The sequence below is a fragment of the Toxotes jaculatrix genome, chromosome 20, assembly GCF_017976425.1.
Source record: "Toxotes jaculatrix isolate fToxJac2 chromosome 20, fToxJac2.pri, whole genome shotgun sequence".
Lineage (NCBI taxonomy): Eukaryota > Metazoa > Chordata > Actinopteri > Toxotidae > Toxotes > Toxotes jaculatrix.
The window spans coordinates 18,943,517-18,965,378 of record NC_054413.1 but is presented as its reverse complement, the minus strand read 5'-3'; the positions used below and the strand labels follow the sequence as shown (position 1 = coordinate 18,965,378).

General features: G+C 46.2%; 1 protein-coding gene across 3 annotated transcripts in view; it reads left to right on the top strand.

The window, feature by feature from the left end:
- nrp1a (neuropilin 1a) overlaps positions 1-21,862 on the top strand; it is a 59,752-nt gene that overhangs the window by 25,096 nt on the left and 12,794 nt on the right. For all 3 annotated transcript variants that reach the window (XM_041065874.1, XM_041065871.1, XM_041065873.1), the window contains 5 exons: positions 1,893-2,120; positions 5,110-5,265; positions 7,862-8,028; positions 17,392-17,547; positions 19,722-19,866. In XM_041065874.1, coding sequence (XP_040921808.1) covers positions 1,893-2,120; positions 5,110-5,265; positions 7,862-8,028; positions 17,392-17,547; positions 19,722-19,866 — 852 coding nt within the window. The remainder of the gene's footprint in view (positions 1-1,892; positions 2,121-5,109; positions 5,266-7,861; positions 8,029-17,391; positions 17,548-19,721; positions 19,867-21,862) is intronic.

Genomic DNA, 21,862 nt, shown 5'->3' with positions numbered 1-21,862 from the left:
TTTCTCTTTGGTGGGGGGGGGGGGGGGGGGGAGTGGGGGTTAAACACAGACATACAGAATTTGAGAATAGTGGAGGGTCATGGTGAGATACATAAAGCGAATCCAGAATAAGTACTTTTACACATTTCACAAAAGTAGTATTAAGCAGTATTAAGGAAAATTTAACAGGTTTTACAGTCTGAACCATTTTATAAAACCAAATCTGTTCTGGTCAATTCCTGCACTGAGATAAGGGCCAAGGTGGGAGCTGATGAAATGGATGGAGAGTGAGAGTTGTGAGCCAATTTCCACAGGAAATTCAACACTGCACTGAACTGCACTTTGGAACCTGTAGCTGTCGAGAGTACTCAGGGACCATGGGCGCCTTTTTCAAAGAAGTGGCTTGCATCTATAGTTGTTTTTTTTTTTTTTTTCCCCCCCAAAACCAGCTGACATTTCTCTCAAATATGGTGAGGTAAAGTGCAGAACTGCAGCATCCATCAACCCTCTTATCCCAGGGAACGCTCTCACTCTCAGCGAAATCTCTCTATTTTCCAGCGGTAAATTCGCGGGGAAGCTGTGAAATTAATGGTGCCCACTGTTCTCGAAAGCCACACTTTAGCTGCTGCACTAAATGTCAACTCTCTTTAGAGTCAAAACGCTGCTTGCCGTGGCTTTCAGCTTGGAGAGAAAGAAAATCAACATGGCTCTCACTCCCTTCATTCACTCCACTGGTGGACAGACTGAAGTGCACCTGATGGTCTTGAATTAGGGGCCCAGCAAGATACTTGGATGACAGTGGGGGGAAAAAAAACGTTTGCCACATTCATTTAAGCTACAATAACTGTAGTACAGAGGCTCTATCTAGCGATAACTCCTGCAATTTGAGTCTCGATCGGTGCCATCTGCACCCATCACGCGGGCTGTCAGACTAGCATGGAAATGACGTTATCCTGGGCACATTTCTGCCACTAATGGCTCCAAATAATTGCCCTGGATGACAGTCCTTTTTTTTTTTCCCTGATGCTGAATGCACATGTGTTCATGTGAAGCCAGACTCTGGACCCGTGCTTGAGCCTTGCATAGTGAACATGTCTTAATGTCTCCTTCTGTCACTGTAAAATTCTCTTGCAGCTGCTGGTGTCATTTTTTTTTATCATGTGTCACTCATTCTCAAATCATAATCTCGTGCTCATGATGCTCTGACAAGTGGCTAACATGGGAAACGTGTTAATGCTCCTCATCAGCTGAAAGGCAGCTCTCCGGGGAGCTGTGAATAAATATTTTGACTTTCCCTTGTGTAAAATGGTGTGTTTAAGTGTGCATGTGTGTGTTGATGTATGCACAGTCATTGCCCTCGCCTTCCATCTCTGACACTGTAATTTTGCCTGAGCACCTCTCATATGTTTCATAGATGTGTCCTGATGCGAGTGTGTGTGTGTGTGTGTGTGTATGAGAGTAAAAGAGGTTTTTGCCGCCTAAATCAAGCTGTTTATTCATCATTCGATGAGTCTGGTGATTGAGGCCTTTCACTAATGTTTACACTCACAGTCCAGATGTTCCAGGGGTTACAGATTTAACACACACACACACTGATGAAACAGAGTGATGTTTGTGAGAGGGAAGGAAAAAAAAAAGGCACAAAACCACAGTGAGTGGAGCTGAGACCCAGATGCTTCTAGTGAACAGAAGAAACCATCAAGGTGGTCTCTCATCTATGGGCCATAAACTGTCCCGCACTCAATGGGCCAGCTGGGAGGCAGAGCTGCTCAATACCCACCACACAAAGCCGCCCGAAACAGATCACTTAACCAACAGCCGTTCAAAGGAATCATCCCCACCCCTTCCTTTGTCCCTGTTTGGTTTCATCTTCTCACTTCCCGTCTCGTTTCCTCCCTTCATCCTTCCTGCAGGTCCTGAATGCTCCAGGAACTTCACCTCCAACAGCGGAGTCATAAAGTCCCCCGGTTTCCCAGAGAAGTACCCCAACAACCTGGACTGCACTTTCATGATCTTCGCCCCAAAGATGTCCGAGATCATTTTGGAGTTTGAGAGCTTTGAGCTGGAGCCCGACCCGACGCCGCCTACTAGCGTTTTCTGCCGCTATGACAGACTGGAGATTTGGGACGGCTTCCCTGGAGGTGAGCAAGCAGTGCCGGTGAAGACCGCGCTCTGTTTTACCTGTAATTTAGACCAAGACTGTGTAACTTACGAAAGAGGAAATGAAACAATCTTTGTCCTACAGATGAAAAGAAAAATTCCTAAGCAACAAAATCCACCTTTTGTGAGCTGATTATATTCAGGGTTTCTGCTGCTACAGCTTCACTTGGTCTGGTATGACTTAACTTCACTAAGTTGGACACAGAAGAGTGACTGTTTCAATAGTAGTATAAGAAATATGTGCATTACCCCTCCCCCCCCCCCCCCCCCCCCACACACATATATATATATATATATATCCCCTAATATCCCACTGCTTATAATCCTGCCATCCTGTAGTGGGAAGGAGAGAAAGTTGGTTTGGGGAGTGGTGGGTTTCAACTTCACTTCTTTTCTGCTTTCGCAGAGGTAATGAACACCTTTACACGGGGTGATGGTATTATCCGGGCCGGCGCGCTAACGGCCTTCACCAGACTTGGCAGGCGTCCAAGGGTCTGTCGTCATGATCATAGCGTTTCGTCATCGCTCAGTGCCAAACACTTCCTGATTACCAGAGCCTGCCGCCCTTCCTTTTTCTGTCACAGGCTTCATTGTGTTGGAGGATTTGTTAGTGTCAGTACACTGGGGAATTTGAGGTCTAACGTAAGTGATGATATTTAAGTTGTTGGCCCTGATGCATAGAGAACATAATCTAGCAGGAAATGACTCTAGAAGGAATTTCCTTTGTTGAAGTTTCCTTGTGTTTCCCACTAGAGAGAAAAAAAAAGTGTTTATTGAATTTGAATTGAAACAGCTTGGTCCTGATAAGAGCCGGCATCTCCTGGTCACAGGGCTCAGCAGCGGCAGATTCAGACACACAATAAAATATTGCCTCAAAATAGCATTCTCAAATCCATCTTAAAAAAAAAAAAAATCAGCAGGTGAAAGCGAGAGAGCGAGCGAGAGAGGGCGAGCGGTGTTCAAAGCAATGCTTTCATAGTCCGACATGAGGCTTTGAACTCAGCGAGCGAAATCACCTCTTGAAGTTTTCAGTTTTTCTTCTGGCTGTTCCAACACAGGGTGCAGGCGAGATGGAAGCTTTTCTCACCCGTCAGTGGCTGAAAACTGAAAGAATTTTATCTCGTGGCGTTCTAACCTGGTGCACATCAGTGTTCTCTGCTCTGGCATTCGGAGTGATAAGGTTGAAGTGTAAATCTCGGTGCCTTTTCAAGTAAGTTTACTTAAAGTTCACAATTCTCTGAGCTCACATCTCTGCAGACTTGAACTGTACGCAGTTGACCTTTGATTTCACAAAGTATTTCTGTTCCGGAGGTCCCCAGAGGTGGGACATGTTTAATTTTCAAGATATGTGTTGATTAAAGCTTGAAGAGCCGAGAATATCTCACATTATTATCACCTTTAAATACATATTTTCACAAAAAAAAAAAAAAAAATACACCAGGGATTGAGAAAAGAAACATTGTGCTACTTCCGACTTAATAATATTCCGAAATTTCTCAGCTGAAAGTTCGACACAAAAGAAGCAGGATCGTTTGCACCAGAATGTCTTTTGTCCATCAACGAGCCTATCCGGGGCAGAAACTGGACATTACCCCTTCGTACTGACATGGCATCACACCCTTCAAGTGTTGCTGTATGTGACAGACAGCCTTGTATAAAAATAAGCCATGGGTGGAAAATAGTGCGTTGGCTTTTGCCAGCGGTTCCTGTGGTGCCTGCTGGATCGATAGTACATTAGCACAGAAGGCTGGAGTCACACCAGCCATCAGGGTGCGCAGAGGTGGCAAATGCCGGCCTCCGTGAAGCACTGGGGGAGTCACACCTCCTGTGCCACCCCCTCTCAAAGCACACCTTGCTGGCCAGGCGGTGTGGAAGAAAAGCCTCCACTCCCACACGCCTCTTCCCCGAGGACCGGAGCAGCAGGCTGGATGCTGAGTTCATAGCAAGGTTCTTTAAAATTTCATAGAGCCGGGGAGTCATGCAGATAATCCGGGAGATGGAATTTTTTTGTTCGGCCGAGGTCTTAGTGGGTTTAAAAGCACACGCGGGTTCTCACACACACCTGGGCTATGAAGATTAATCTAAGCCATCAAGTCTCTGCCCCCCATAACTCCCTGTGGCCTGGCCTTTACCTTTCATGTAGGAGCCGGGCTGGAAGAGGCATGTTTTGGATGACAGGAGGTTGCAGAGAGGCAGGACTGTCACTCGCCGCTGATCACAGCATTACTAATGGCAGATAAGCTGCAGGTCCCTGCACACCAGCAGGAACACACACTCACAAATGTGTATGGATCATAGCACACATCAGAGGCATAGGGCAAGGTCATTGTGCTCTCTTGCTCTCCCTCGTTACCACATCACTGTCTCCCCCGAACGTTCCTCCTCCCTGCACTCCCCCCATTTTCTAACTCTCCTGTCTCCCCATTCTGCTCAGTCTGCTCAGTGGAACGTGTCCCTCTCGTGCTTTTATTGCTCTCTGTCTTGAAATGCTCCCTTATTGTCTCTGCCCAGTCTTTACATGTTTGGTCTCCTTCACAAAACTCACTCAGCCGTGGCTCTGTCTGCCTGAAGTCTGCACAAGAATGAAAAAAAGAAAAAAAAAACAAGGCTGGGTAGGGAAAGATGGGCTGTCTGAAGTATTTACAGCCATCAGATAGACAGAGACCGTGACCTGTCCACACCACAGGTCCCTCTTCCACTTTTCTCTTTTTGTGTTCAACCGGCAAGCAGGCATGGAATGTCGGGAGTCTCTTCTCACGCCTCATTATGGGGTCATGTAAAAAAAAAAAAAAAAAAAAACGCAGCCGGTGCCATACCTCACTGACACACTAGTTTTCACAGCTCCACAGGGGGGGAGTTGGTAGTAAAAACCCATGTGTGACTGGACTATGGCAAACAAACAAACATTAAGCTAACCCAGGTCCAACCCGAGTAACAGTGTTCATGCTTTTCTCTCCCTCCTCTCTCCAGTGGGTCCATACATCGGGAGGTACTGCGGGCAGAACACTCCAGGCAGGATCATCTCCTACACAGGCATCCTGGCACTAACAATCAACACTGACAGTGCCATCGCTAAGGAAGGCTTTTCTGCCAACTTCACCGTCATCGAAAGGACCGTTCCAGAGGGTGAGCCAGCACAAAAAAAAAAAAAAAAAAAAAAACACTGAGAGACAGACTGGATTGTCAGGGAGGCGAAGCCAGAGGTAGACCAAAAAAAAATCGGTGTAACTGAGGCAGAAATCAAAATGAAATCAGATTCTTGAGAGTTTTGTTCAGTGGAAGAAAATCTGGATCACAGGAGCCTGAACTGAAACTGGGTAGTAGAATAAGGATTACAGGCCAATAAAATAAGCACCAGAGGAATATTACTGAAAGTAAGAAGCAGATGTTGTCTGCTACACATGGTCCTATTGTGACCAAATCCCTCTCGTTTAACAGAGCTTAAGAGTTATTAAATAAACACCTCTTGCTTCTTCGCTTGGGAAATGTGTTACAGGTTACAGGGTACAAGTCCACCTCCCGTAGTTTACAAGACCCATGTTTACATACTGTGGACACAGACAGGCTCCAAAAGACAGCCTCCCCACCAGTAACTACCCTGGACACACATTCACACATGACCCCCAGGCCTTTTTTTTTTTTTTTAACATGCTCCATCGTCGTCACGGTGCTCGACCTCCCACCCCGTTTTGCAAAACATTACAACTAAACATTTCATTAAGGAAGACGAGCAGTGGTAGGAGTCATAAATCTGTCCAGAGGCTAGACCACCCCTGACACACACACACAGTCAGTCTTTGAATAGCAATGGAGATGGATGACATTCAACAAATCTACTAATCATCTCTAAAGAGGGTTTTGTCTTGCCCAAAGGGAAGATAGACGCTCAGTACACACACACACACACACACACATGAAACCACCCCACCTCACAGTAATGAGCACGGCTGCTGACTGCTGATGTCACTTCTCCTTAGTTTACCTCAGAGTTAGTTGAGCTGCTTTAATTACGCATCTAAGATCAGATTACGCAAATCATCTCCTCACATTCAGCATTAAGAGGCGTGGTGAAATATCTGACCCCTGATCAGTAAATACCTTAATTTACATGAGTTGCTTGGTCTTACATCACTAACCGAGAGGTATCCAAGATAGAAACAACTCCAAACTTCTGTCTGTGCTTTTCCAGACTTGTACCACTTGAATCATTCATAATCCCCTTATGCATAATACACGGTGGATTTTCTCGCTTCTGCGTGGTAAAGGGAAGGGTACACTTTAGCTGAAAGCTACTGTTGAGACATGATAAGGTGATGAAAGGAAGCCTTGTCTTTTGTTCTTATCCTGTTTCTCTTGCTTTCATTCCCTGCCGTCCCCCTCCTCACCCTTCCATCCACCCGCACAATCTCCTCAGCTATCAACCCCACTTTGGTCGGTAATCCACATGATCAGATACTGTCCTGTATGCCCGATTGTGTTTTTGTTGATCGTGATCCACTAATCTAGATGATGCGGGTCTGCGTACTAAAGTTTGACAAGAACGGGCGGCGTTCGCAACAAGAGCCACCGACGAGAGCGGAGAGGTGCGAGACTGTTTTCTCGGCCTCACACAAAGACTCTGATACATCCGCGCGTGAGCGCGTGCATATGCAACCGCACACTGACACTGTACAGCACAAACACACACACGCTGACCCAGTGACTGAGGTGTGTTAGCATTGTGGCAGATGGAGGGACCATCTGTGTTAGCTCATAGGCAGCAGCCACATAACAGTTCCACACTGCTCCTCATCCTGTGCCCTCTGTGTGAGTGTGTGTGTGTGTGTCCACATACACTCAAGCACATGACTGCAGCTTTGGGCAAAGGACCGTATGGTTGTGTATTATATACTCGGAAACACTGTCAAGGTTCTTTATGACCAGCTTCATAATCAGTCAAGAAAGAAGGAAATAACGGTGTGACTGTGTGGAAATGTTCCTTCACATACCTCAGTGTTGTTGTGGTGATGTTATATGAGTCCTGCCCAGATCAAAAGGTCATATCGTTCGTTCCAACCGTTGCTGCAGCTCCGTCCATAGCGGTGTCAGCATGTCTGACCTCCAGGGGTTAGAGAGGCTGACCCAGCTCGGTCTTTAGCCGCAGAGCCCAGGATGCCTCGGAGCGGCTGTCCCATGTCAATACAAACAAGGGAAGCCACCTCCTACCTTTGGGCCATTGAGTGTGATTTACAGCCCCAGAATACAGATGCTAAACACACCTAAACTCCCCCAAGAGACCAGGTTGGGGAAAACAGTCACCGTGTACAAAAAAGATAAATTGCCCACAGGGAGGTGAGGGAATCAGATCCAGTAGGTGGAAGAAATAACTGGAGTGAAAGTCACTTTAACGCCTAATCCTGGGGTAAACTTAGCCCACACTGAATGTTTTATGGAGACATTTTTACGTCTTAATGCGGAATACTTCCGTCCTGCTGCCATTAAAAACTAGAGAGAGAGAGAAACAGAAAGGATTTACTGAGGCGTCGCTGATGTGCTGTTCTTTTCCAGCCAGCTGCGCTGAGTGCCTGTCGTGCGGTGTCCTCGTCCCCAGAGACCAGCTCTGAATCTGGAGGACACAGAAAGCTCATGCTGGGTACATCCTGGTGCTTTCAGTGGTCAGAATTCAGCTAATCATCTTTTACTCTCTCCTTGTCATCCTTTCCCCCCCCCCTCACTTTCTCAGACTTTGACTGTAGCGACCCTTTGGGAATGCAATCCGGAGAGATAACATCAGACCAAATCATGGCTTCATCCCAGTACAACCCCAGCTGGTCCCCCGAGCGCTCCAGACTCAACAACTATGAGAATGCATGGACTCCGGCAGAAGACTCAAACAAAGAGTGGATACAGGTACTTCATTACTTCTCATGTCAAAGAGAGGAAATTATTCATTTTTGATTTTTGATTTGAAGTTCCACAGTTTATTGCTCTAAGAGCAGCTTCAGCCACTCCTGTGGAAAGGTAGAGAGTAAGTTGAACGGTCGACCATGACAGCTGCCTGCGGTATGTTTTTGGAGGTGAGTCACAAACTGAGGGTGTATGCAGCATTAGAAGTGACTACTGCCTGCTTGAACACAGTAGGAGTGTTGTGTGTCTGTCCTCCAGTCTCCGGAGGTGTAGTTTCTCTATAATACTTTGACGAGACCCAATAATTTCGATGATGAATGTCAGCCGTCCTGATGGACCTGCAGGTGGTCGAGTCCACGCTTCGCAAAAATGGCCTGTGTCCACTCTCTCTGTCACCGTCTACCTATCTGTCTCTGCCCCCCCTCCTCCCTCTGTCTCCCTGTCATACCTGATAACTTTCCCTTTCCTTGATAACAGAGTCCACCTCCGGGGATGCTGGGATTTAGTCCAGGCATCCTGTCTAGCCACACACACACACACACACACACACACACACACACATACATGCACTCGCTCAAACACACAAATAGGCTGTGTCATATTTTTCTGTCTGGCAGCTTATCTGCACAAAGCGATCATCACCCACCAGGGAAACTTTATGTGGAAAGATTAAGGGTTTAGTTCTTCCATCCTCAGATGGGGATAAGTCACATATCCCAAGTCCACTCACAGCACAAACCCCCCAGTGACACAGCCGCCGCGGCACTACCTAGATGCATTTGGAGCGTGTTTGATTTATTAACAGAAAGCCTCCAGGCCTTGTAAATGCCCAGACTGTTTTTCTTTTTCTACTGTTTTTCTACACTTTTTGCTTCATCGCTGAAAAGTTTGGCCCCAGCATATTCCTCAAGGGATGAATAATTGAGCTGACCCAAAGCCAAATATTTGCCTGGGGAGGGCCATAAGCAAGCTTTTCCTTTATTATTACAATGAAAATATTGTCCTGGGGGCCCCTGTTGCTCCTTCAGACTAATTTAATCAGTGTGTGAGTGTATATGTGTGCGGGTTCGCTTGTGTTCTCCCCTGCTTGTGTGTGTCCCTGTGTACGTTCTTAGCTTTGTGGGTGAGTAGAAGGGTTTGGCAGGGTCCATATTGTCCTGTGGAGGCACCCAGCATGTGTCTGAGTGGATCGGGAAGAAGCTCACCTTCTCCCACCACTCGTCTCTGATGCACCAAAGCATTTGTCTCTCTGAAAGGAAAGTCCGTTGTTTGTTGTCAGATATGTGTGTTAAGGGTAACATCACAGACGTGAAGGCTGCTCTTCCCCACTTTGCATGTTTGTCAGCGGAAATTACAAGTGATCACAATGATTTGTTGCCACTCAAGACTCTCCCTGCTTTGGTATTGATCATATTGAGGATTTGATTTAGTCGTAAAGTCTGGATTTTAAAGGGGGATGTGCTCTAATGGGCACGCTGATTTCCCAGCTCTAATCAGATCAAAACACTGAATGGGGCTCTTCTAATTTCTAATTTCAAACGCAGCGAAAGAGCCAAGTCTGTGGTTGCCACATAATTTATGTTTTCTAAGGAGTGTGATGCACTTGTGCAGAGCACTCTGAGCCGAAGCCCAATTATCACAAGTGGTATTAAAAGAGTTCAATTCTTCATTCCTCTTTCATCAGGCCTGTCCGTGGTGCTGCAACGAGCTCCGGCCCCCTCACCACACGTACAAATCATCTCAGCGCACCGTCAGATGCATAGTAATCAATTCATTATTTATTTCATTATCATTCTCCGACTGCAGTTTGAGGCCGACGGTTTTATTATTCATGACAGGCGGCCTTTTGATTCCTGGGCATTTTCCCTCGCTCTGCTTTTTCTTCTTTTTTTTTTTGTGCTGAACATAATCCAGATTTACCATCCATTTTAATGCTGCCTCATTCTGATGCATGGAAAAGAGGAGGGCAAGATACTGGAGTCTGTGCGCTCCTCTCTGGGTAATTAGATTGGTGTGGTGTGGTTCAGCATTGAGTGTGGGGTTAGCCAGGTCATTAATCAGCTCTTTGGTGTACACAGAGATGGACAGATGTCCTTTGAGGGGGTTTGCGGCTTAAGGAGGGAGTAAAGAAAGAGGCAGTAGTCCCTCAGAAGGGGATATCATTTTTTTCCTCGTTCCTTTCAGATCTGTTCCTTTTCATTTCTCTCCTCTGTCCTTGTTTCACTCATTCCTCTTGAAATTCAGGTCTACAGATCTACATCAAGGTGGAGGGAGATCTGTGCATATTATCCGGCTGTTGGAGCCGTGGCTTTCTGTGAAGCACAAGAGCATGAACAGCGGGGGTCTCTGCAGCAGGTTGCAGCAAGAATAAATGAGGGTACACCCCCCAGACTACCTGATCATTGCTTTTATGAACTCACAATGGTTCCACAAGGAAAACCTGAGCGACACTGGTGAGGAAATACCTGGATCTGCTCAACACATTGGTCTCTGAGGGGGAGGTTTATGTTTTCAGATTGCCATGTCACAGCCTGAAAACTTACGGTTCCTCTGGGACCGTGATGGGGGAACTTACTAAGAAGCAGACAGAGTGTGGAATGACTTTGTCAAATATGTCGATGGAAGGATCTGGCGGCCACCTCGAGTCACCGCTGTACCTGAATGATGCTTAAAAGCAAGACTGGATCTCAGTCAGGCAGCCTCCATTGATTGCACATACACACAACATGAATAATTTACACTGTCCTGGAGAGAACCCAACTGTCAATACCTGAAAGCCTCTTTATTGAGCATCTCATAATGGCAATATACAATACATGTTATCCCATATACCAGGACTAGGTTCGAGTTTTTCATCCTCATGAGCTTGAGTTAATCTTCGCTCTCCATTTCTGTGATTTAGCTGCAATGGCTCCTGCCATTATGTTCAATCTTCTTGCCAGGATGCATTATCCCTGACTACTTCATCAGTATTTAAGTATTTGTCAGCTTCTATATGTCTCTGATAACCTAAATTATTTAATCAGGAGAGGAGATGGTGAGCCCACTTCGCTCCTGTCATGTGATTAATTCTTGTCCTTTCTGAGAGATGAAAGCTCTAAACATCAGTGCCTGTTTACACAATATGCTCCTTTGCCTCCTGCATGTGAGACTAATCTCAAGGTAAAATCAAGCATTTGCTCAGGATCTTGTCATGGGGAGTTTAAAACATGGGGGGCGGGGGGGCATGACCCACTTTGACCATATTTCCTCATGTGAATCTGTTAGGCAAACATCACTGTGAAGCCCGGGCCACTTAGCAAAGATAACAGGTTGACTTCCACTGCCTGACCAACCAAATGACCACTAATTGCACACTTCCTCGATGAAAACACCACTCTGGCCACCGTGGCGTTTATCTTTTCTGCAGTCCCAAGTGGAGAGGCGAAGAAAAATCAGCAAGCTCTGCCATATCCTGTTTTCCTTCTCATACAAATGTGCTTTGAATTACCCCAGGTCAATGAGTTTCAGAAATGCCCCTTCACTGCCATTGTCTGTCTCTTCGCTTCTGTCCCCAGTCCAGGGCTCACCGCCCTGCCGAGAGATGAGTAATTAGAATATGGACTGGTAATTAACAGCAGCTTCTCAGTTGATGAAGTCTAGCGAGAACTGAGGAGGGGAGTCTGGCATGCGGCTGCCGGTGAGATCATCATTGTGCCGTACAAATGAAAACAATGGATGCCGTCTGTGCCTCGCTGCTCCCAGGCCTCGCTCTCAATTGGAAAATCAATGCGAGGATAGAGATCCGCACTTGACTGGAGTAGCCCAAAAGTGGGACTAGAAATCGAAACATGAGGGATGGCATGATGTAATAAAATGAAACAGTGCTGCATAAGAACCCCCGAGACAAAAACTCAGCTCAGCCGCAATCAGTGTCATTTTCAGCACGTCTGCGCTACAGACGAGGAAAGTGCCTGAAAGCCTCGCAGTCAGTCGTCGTCTCTAAACGGTCATCTCCAGCTGTATATCCTGGGACAGGATCATCCAGCAGCTCCCAGACGTGACACACCTTCAGGTCGCCCTCTTTTCCATCCCGATCACTGTTTCTTGGTGTCGTAATCATTGCTCAGGGCATTAGTCATGTGTGTGTGTGTGCGTGTGGCAGGGACGGGACTGATCCTGGAGTTTGAGTCTTTAAGATGATTCACACGGAAGGAAACCAGACTGATAAAAATCCTTCCTCTTAACAGCTGCGGCTGAAACCTTTAATCAGGCATCAGCACAGACCCAAGTTCACACGCAACAAACCAGACAACCTTTTATTTTATTATAGCTGTCGTCCGACCTATACATCCCTCTTTGTCAGGAAAACCGATGATCGTGCATGGGAAGACATGAATAATTTAATGCCACCAAAGAGGTGTCGGGGGCTAAAAATAAACTGTAATTCTGTCAGGTGAGTATTGTGATAAATGGAGGGTCGTGAGTGGAGCTCATAGGTCCTGCAGCATTAGACTAATACAATTTTCATGAAAGGAGAATTAATTACACTTTCAGGTAATGGAGCTATTCCAAAAACCTTCCGCTACCAGCACCAGAGGACTGTAGGTGAAATTAGTGAACTGATTGCTGAAAGCTGGTTTAGAAATGCTGCATCTGGGCCTGGAAACGTGTCTCTGTCGCTGCATAGTAAAGGAGCTGTGTGTGTGTCAGCTTTCTCTCATTACCATACAAAGGACATTTTAATCAGATTGCAAATGCAAAAAAAAATACAGGTGACTAGAGGCTTTGCATCTACTTGATGGCCCAGGATGATTCCCGGCTATCTTTCTTCTGACTATACCATCCTTAGAGATCCATAAAGCATATCCAGTGGTTGTTTCCTGTGTGTGTGTCTACCAGCTGTTCTTTGACTTTGGAGCGCTCCCTCCTTTCTCACCCTCGGCATTTCTCTTGTTGTTGTTTTTGGTGAGGGGAAAACGAATAAACTCATTCCCCAGAGGCCTTGGTTATTCAGCCAGCAGCCCCCACACACACCCCCCCCCCCCCCCCCCCCACACTCACACACTCACAGAGAGAAATGGGAAGCTATTTTTCCCCCCTCTGTTGGGGAAGCAGAGAAATGGATTTAAAAGAAAGTATTTGGTAAACTTCTCCCGGAGTACGGATTGCTGTGTACAACTTCTTGGCAACTCAATTATAAGACAATCAAGCAGCAAGAGATAGAGCTTTTGAGCCTTTGCTATTTCTCAAATGCCCCCCCCCCCCCCCCCCCCCCTCCAGCCTCATAAACCGCATGTCTCCTCACTGCACAAACCCAACAATGACTAGGCTTTAGCCTTAAATACGTATCATGTGGCCTTGCTGCACATCTGAGTCACACAGCACACAGACAATGCACTGAGTAACACATAGACCTATTGATTACGCCCACAAATGCCACTGCTGTTGAGGGTTAGTTGGAAAAATCATCTCTTTAAATTTGTACAAACACACGTAAATCCATGAAGACACTGTCTGTGTGTGGTTCTTCATCATTTATCCCCACATTTACATATATATACACACACACACATACATATATATGTATATGCATGCTTCATTCAATCGCCTGATGTGGATTTCAGTATGTTGGTCTAATTGCATGCACACCAGGCTTTAACTGGCTGATGTTACAAGCCCGAGCACGACTAATTCTTTTTCTGCCTTTCTGGTTTCATTAGTCTGTGAAACGACTGGAGCCATGTACACTGGCTGTTGTGAGGCAAGGGACTTTGAGTCATCAGTTTGCCTCACAACAGGAAGGTAGAGAACACCCAGAACGCACACTCACTTATACACACACACACACACACAACCACAGATACACAAAGAGTCTAACATATTTTGGACTGTGCTGGAGCAGGAGACAGGAACACATTGAAGTCCTGCCCACATAGCAGCATGCAGTTGCTTTATGGAAAGATTCTGAGAAGTCTGGGTGATTTCTTACCCTGCCTGGCATGTTTATGGCTCCAAGTGTGTGTGTGGGTATGTGTGTGTGTGTGTCCCTCCAGATATGAGTTACTAAGCAGCAGCATGCCCTGAATGTATAGTGTCATTTGTCTATAGGTGGGCTTGAGTCCAAACACTCTCATAGGAGAATAACAATATGGCGAATGTGGAGCAGACGTGAGCTTCATTCTGTTAGATCAGCAAACTCTCCAAATACAACCCGTCTCTACAGATGAGAGACTCAGTCATAATTCACACCTTTCCGTGCAGTGATTACATCACCCATTAAGCATGATTAAGTCTTTCAGGGCCTGATGACAAATAGTTTATCATCTGAGAGTGATATATTTACTCAAGACCCGCTGTGCACTCTGTGCAGTTTTTAAATGTTGGTTATTGGTTTATGTATTTAGGTCATTTTGTGCTGTTTGTGGCTCTGGGCTAAAAGGAGTCCCTCTAGTAATCATTATCTGGGCCTGTTTGTTTTCACTGTGGTCTCTGTGGTGCTGGATGGACTGTGCTTTACATCCAAGCATCCTGGCAGCCCGTCTTCTCTCCCTGACCCATGTAACCCCCGTCTGTTAGCACAGCCTCGGCCTCGTTCTCCTGCCTCTAACAAGCAGCCATTAATAAATCATGCTTTGCTCATTACCCAGGCCCTGCTATCAGCCCGTGTCTGTGAAATTGATCTAGTCTGTGCACTTCTTCGCAGGAGACCCCATGCTTCTGTCCTTCACATCTTCCAAGGCATCACTGTCAGCGGCTTGTTCCCCCTCCCAACTTTCTCCTCGCCACTCTTTTCTTCTTTCAGTGTGGCTTTTCATCTTTTCCTCTTTCCATCCCTCCCTTCCTCGTCTTGTCACAGGTGACCCTGTTGCCACTGTTGGATTTAAGCTGCATACAATTTGAGTTTTTATTTTCTCAAAAACTGGGCTGTTCACCACACCCATGAAATGGCAGAGAACACTTGAAAAGTTACTACCCTCCAAATGGAATATTAATTTAAAAAAAATAAAAAGTTCCTTTTGGGCCAGAATATTGATTAAAGTCATATATCAGTCCAACCATCTTCAGATCAGCCATATTTCAGCGAGCTCATGTCCTGAGATTGTTTGAGTCTGAGCAGCCATGAGTGTTCCCAATTAGCCCCGCCACTCATTTCATTCCCAGAGGCTCCTCTTCTCTATTACATCTAATGAGATCCTTTCAGAGAAAACCAACCAGTGCCAAGTCTTCCTATTAGACCATTTTTAGGTAAGCCCATTTAGTAAGCCACTCTGCCATTGGTCCAGACTGGAAAAGAGTCTGACTGGCCATCTGAACGCAGATGTTAAAGACCTGCCGGGGCTAATATAAGCAAGCGCAGGCCTCGCTGCCATCCACTGTGCTTTCCCCATTCAGTGCTGGCACGTATAACCATTTACCCAGCAGAGAGGAATTCAGCTCCTGCGTTATTAAATGGGAACCATCTGAAGCTGATGGGATTTGATTTTGTCTCTATTTGCGGACCAAAAAGAAATCTGGGACTTACTGTATGAGCCCACTGAGCCTGTAGACAGGAACAAAAGTATTCTGTCTTTATATGAGACCGTCTTCTTTGTTAGTCTCCATCTATCCCAATCCTTTGAGAAGCCAGGAGACAGTGAGAGAACAGCACGGAGGAACCTCATTTATTGCTCCCATCTGTTTATGTCTTTTTACTCCTGGAAGTAAATTTGAGGAGCAGGAATGACCAGCGTTCTGCGGCATGCAGATGTTCCTTTCCTGCTCTTTGCTCCGAGTCATTAAGTGTGGTACAGTGCTGTGTGTAAGGTTGGCAGACAGAGCTAGCTGGTTCTGACTGTATGGTTTTAACATGCTGGAGCTGTTTTGAGCTTTTTGGAGGCAGATCATCCTGGCTTTGATTTTCCCCAAATGTGTGCACGCCACTGTGTCTGTCTGCTCGCTCTCACATAAAGGATTTTGCTGCTGTCGCTCTGTCTTACACACCCGTGCACAAGCGCATACCGACGGTCTCCTCTGAGTCGATTCAGTAATCTACTCAAGACTCTGGTCGCCATCCGTCAGCGAGCGAGCCCATCTCACGTCAACATCAAAGCTAGTCTCTCGTCGTGATCTTGGAAACCTGTTCCACCGACACCCCGGCTTCCTGCATCACTCCCATGTTTTAGTGGCGCCTGCGTGCAACACCATTACTCCTCATTAGCGTCAGCTCAGCCTGTCAGAGACGGTGTTAACGCTTGTTAAAACTGAGCACACTGCTTCATACACTGAGGTGTTTGCATTCTTTGAAAGCCTTTCGGTTTCACATCACACCCACTCTTTTCCTTAGTTATGGATGAAGGGATGGTTGGGTGGGGTTAAGTAGTCTCCACAGAGGTCAGATGGAGCCGATTTGTTATTACTGGTGGCTGAGAAATTGCATGTGTGTCCCAGAACTAGCAATAACTGACCCCTCACGCTCCAAGTCGGGCCCTTAAAGTCCCAGTGATGTTAGACAAGCAACAGACAGCAGCGTTAACAGGCTCAAAAGCCAGTTTGAAAGCTACAATTTCCACAGAAGCAGAGGCCGGAGCGACATACAGAAGAGTGTGTGTGAGTTTTCATGATGGTCATGGTTGTGAACAGGCACAATGGCTGTCCGACACCGTGCTGCTTTACCAGGTCTGATGTAAACCAATAACATTCTCTGTCCAGCATCAGCTCTGATTGCAGCGCACACATGAAATTACATACATGAAGCTACAGAGCAGACACACACCCAGACACTCACTCAGGAGCCTCTCTGACCCCAGCGCCTCTGGCTGTCTCCTTGTGAAAATATAAAAGGCCTTCAGTGATGCACCGCAGTTCATGATTACTTTATAAAGCCCTGCATATTTAAAAAGCACAATATTTCATATTCGGTCTGCATCTCTCTTTCCTCCTGGCCGATTTTGATAATGTGATTGCAGACCCTGTTCTATCCAGCGTTCACTTTTATCCAATAAGCTCTTGTCTCCCATCTCAGGAAATTAAGTTGTCATCCTGTGTCTCTTTCATTAATGCGAATATCATTTCATTGCTGTTTATTAAATTCCAGGTAGCAACTGATGAGACTATGGCCAGAGGTGACTCTAATAGTGGGGTTATATTTTTAACTCTCCAGCTTGTCAGTGCATTATTAATACAGGCCCTTGCATTGAAAGCCTTTCCTACAAAAATTATTCATGCATTTGAACAGGAAAAAAGCATTAGGCTGTACCTGCTGCAGTTAGTCGGCATCCTTCTAAACACTGAAGGAACATCTTGGCATTCTTACAGCTACTGTGGAATTTCCTCACAATGGATGAAATGCAGAGTCATTATAAGCAGCTTTTGCTCAGTCGTGTTTTTTTCCTTTGTCCTCCACAGGTGGATCTTGGTTTCTTGCGATTTGTCTCAGCCATCGGTACCCAGGGCGCCATCTCCCAGGAGACCCAGAGGATTTATTTTGTCAAGTCCTACAAAGTCGACGTCAGCTCTAACGGAGAGGACTGGATCACTTTGAAGGAAGGCTCCAAACAAAAGGTGGGAGACTCTAATCATCGGCCTTTGTGTAATAAAAGCTTCATTTCAGCCAGCAATGGTCTAATGAAACATCTCTAGGCTCTGAGTTGTTAGGCTAAATTACTTCACAGAGAAAAAAGCTAAATTATTTGGACACGTGAGGTTTTGATAGTTTTCTAGATAATTTTGCAGCTGATGAGAAGAGTTTATTTTTGTGTCTGCCTGATGAGAGACTATGTCATAAAAACCACCCCTGTGCATGAACTGCACATGGAACATCCCATCTCTGTGAAGAAGCCAGCTGACTTAAATTGTGGTCTGCTCCAACAGAAGGGGGAATACCCAGCTATATGTACTTAAGTCTCAGTCTCTCAACTTGCAATTTTACACTTATATACCCACATACGGTGCTGCAGTAGCTACAGGGAGGATCGTGTAAAGAATGTAGCCACCGTTTTATGTCAGGCTCATGTCAACTTGTCGTAAAAGAAGCGGGTACGACAAAAGACTTGACAAACAAGACTTATAGGGGATAGGGATAGAAAGAAATAGGAGAGGCGTAGGAGATGTTTGAGCAGCTGGTAGGTAGGTGGGTCCAGGAGGGGAAAGAGGAGCAAGGACGGGAGGGATGGCATGCTTGAGTGGAGCGTGACAGGCTATAACCATCGATTGCTGATTTGCCTGTCAAACAGACCAGGTTTTGTCCATCTGGAGGTAAACACGCCCTCCACAGTGGGTGTCCAGAGGGTCAGAGAGGCATATGTGTGTCTGACAGTCTGACGCTGTGTGACATGTAAATACCACGCAGCGTTTTTTGAGTGAAAGAGTGCGAGGCTGCAAGTGGAACAAAAAAAAAAGTTCTCAACAGCAACAGAGCATCCAAACAAGCATGTTTGTGCTGCTGTGCACACATGCCCCCCCCCCACCCCCCTCGCGGGCCCGATTCTTTTATGGCCTCTCCGAAGAACACAGTCCCTTCTGTAAAGTGGTGGCTTAAAGGTGCCATGGAAAGCCCAGCCTGTGTTTTTCCGGACTCTAAAGTGCTTTTGTGCGGAGGGGCACCATTTGCTACATGCTGAGCCTGCAGTTTGGCGTCTTAGCGCAGCTCTGAAAAAAGCCACTTTACAGTTAGTGAGTGGAGAGGAGACGCAGCGTGACATTTAAGAGAGTGGACGACTTTGTTGCAGGATCCCATAGTGACGTGCTTTACAAGTACAGCTCAGGGACGGGGTTACGGAGGGATACGCAAATTGTATGGACTGATGGGTCGGCCCTGGTGGTGTTTTAGTTCATCTTAGATCAGCTGGATGCCTGTCTTTTTATCAGTCTGTCCATCCTGCTCCTCTCAGCTGGATTACTCTGCGCCCCATAGCAGCTCCGTCAGGGAGGTCAGGAGGTCGTATGGTCACCGGTTGTGATTCAATTACCCAGAATGAACAGTGATGGACTGTGGGGAGTTGCTTTGCTGGGTGGCCAGCCTCCTCGTATGGTGCTAGTAAACTGTCAACCAACCCCAGGGGAGAACAGTGACATCTCTGACCTTTTAAACAAGACACTGCAGTAAAACCTCCACCAGACCTGGAGCTAGAGGACAGAGAAAGGACATCTTGAGCCAATCTGGTGTTGTCAGTGTTGCACTTCACTGCCTCAGGTTTCACAGTTACAAGCCGTGATATGTTTGTGCTGCTACATGTGGTGAAAGAGGAAATGCTGGGGAAATTTTAGGAGTGACAGGGAAACTATTTATCAGTCAGCAACACCAACTTTCAAACAGTTTATGTGAGTCTTAGAAAGGTTTTGTTACACGTCTTTGAGACGAGCCCTGACTCCAGCCTGTGTCTGGATCAAAGTCAAAGCTCAAATTCAGTTTCATATCCTTTAAAATAGATTTTAATGGACATTTGGTAAAATGTAAGCGAAGAATAAATCTGGTTTATCATAATAAAGATGGTCCCTCTGAAAGTATAATTCAGATTTTTAATCCTCGCTCTCGTGTCAGTACCTTGACTGAATGCCGACAGAGGCTGATCACTCAGCTCCAGTTATGAATCTCATTGGTTTAAAATGAATGTGAATCTTTGCCTTGGCTCTGTTTCTTGATTTTATGCGACCAAGGTCTCACACGAATTTCCAGCCTGCATCTCAGCTCAACGTGTTCTGTCAATAATTTGCTTTTTCCGCTGCCTCTATCGCAGGTTTTCCAAGGCAACACCAACCCGACAGACGTTGCCAAGACGATGCTGCCCAAACCCACGCTGACGCGCTTCGTCCGGATCCGTCCTGTTACCTGGGAAACAGGCATCGCACTGCGCTTCGAGGTGTATGGATGTAAGATATCAGGTTGGTGTTGCTGGGTTTCCTGCTAATCCGCATGCATACATACACACACAGTTCAACTCTATCTCTGCTTACAGCTGCCACAGCAAAAACAAACTCTATGTAACGCTGATTATGTTCAAAATAAATGCAGAACAGTTTCAAATAGCAATCAGATGATGCCCCTGACTCTATTTATGATTCATGCGCATGTCTCAGTGTTGGTTTAGCTCTCCTCTTGTTGCAGCACAGTTGATATTTCCCATCCTGGCCCCAGTTGCACAAACACCTTACTTCTGCCAGGTGCAAGATGAAGCTCTATTTCTGCTAGAGTCCTCCTCTAAGGCTAAAGCAAGCTGCTGCATAATAGAGCAGTGGCACATGAAGGAGGATTACCTATTTATGCTACCCCATGTTTAGATGTACCTCATTCAATATAAATGGAGCCAACAGCTGGCAGGCAGAGAGTGCTGGAGCTGGGTGGGCTATATGGTCCCATCCCTCCTGCTGATCTGGTCTCAGCCTCATCTTTAGCCACAGTCTGTCTTTTGCTTACAGAGCTTTGATTTTGGCAAAGCTGCTCTCATCTTTGCTTTTTTGTCGATGTTATTTTAATGAGTGTCGGGTGTGTGTGTGTGTGTGTATGTGTGTGGCTCACTTTCATATGGTTTCTGTCTGCATCTCTATGGGCTTATGTTCATGTGTATTGAATGTTAATTAGTGCTTGTCTGTGTGTTTTGTTCTTTTATGCTTGGATAAGTCGTACGTCTTACAAGGACGGAAATCCATTTTTTGTAAACGTTGTCAGTTCAGGATTAAGCCTTGGATTAAATTTAGGGTCCGGATTAGATGTAGTCGGCCAAATGTCCTCCTATGAAGTGTGTTTGAGTCGTGTGTGTGTGTGTTTGGAGTTATGTTGTTATGCATCACATATGTGTTTCTGTTGATGTAGTGGCAGAGGGCACTGTGGGTACAGCAGGGTTACATCTGGGGCGTGTGTTTTGGGCACATGACCAGACCACTGCACAGAGCGTAAACACATCACAGGATCGAAGTCACCACAGGGCCTCCATGATGACGTCAGCACCCTTGGGTGCTCTGAAGATGCTGCCAGCTCCACTGCATGGTAGCGGCAAAGCGGGAGAGAGAGAAACTGTGAGGCTCTTGAAGGCGTGCATAAACCCGTTGACTCGCTCACTCCACTCTACCTTGGGTTATGAATCCTGAATACCAGAACTGTATAATGAAAAACTTTTGTTGAAAGAGGTACGGGGAGTTTTTTTTAGTACTGGTTTCAGTACTAAAATACTGATGTCAAGACCATGTTTCAGGCATCAGAGGAGGGGAGGAGTTGAAGCCCAGAATGCTGCAAGATGTTTTTCCTTAAATCATCATGGTCGCGTGCCCATGCTGATACAAGCAGCTACGCATTAATAAAAAGATCCACCGCCCTGTTGTTTGTAAATATGCCACGGTGTATAAATATCTGTGATGAACCACTGATGCTCCACCCAAACCCTAAATGTGGCCTGCACGACCACGGATCAGCATCTCCACACTTCCAGTCCACAAACACACACATGTATTTGTTCTTCTGGGCGTGTCATCGCGTGCATGCCATCTCAGAAGCTTCTGTGAATGCAGCTGAAGTCGATTAACAGCTCCAGATGACCCGGGGAGTTCACCCAAGTGCCTAAACTCAGATCAGTCTCCACACACACACATACCTTTCTCTCATATCCTCCCACTTCAAAGATGGTCAGTGTACAGTGCTTTAGCTTTGCTCTGCCAGAGGCTAGCTCCTGTGATCATTCCCAAACAGATCTTGGCTAAAGACGGGAGGAAGACGGAGAAAAGCCCTGAAAACAGTTGAGAGGCTTCTTCATCGCCAGCGTTTGTTCCTTGAGCTCTGATTCTCTAGGATGCAGGACCAGAGAGTCCCACGGGTCTGCATAGGAGCTGCTTTAGATAACCAGAGAGAGAAAGACAAGTCTGAATGAGGCTTTGTTCTCCGAATCTT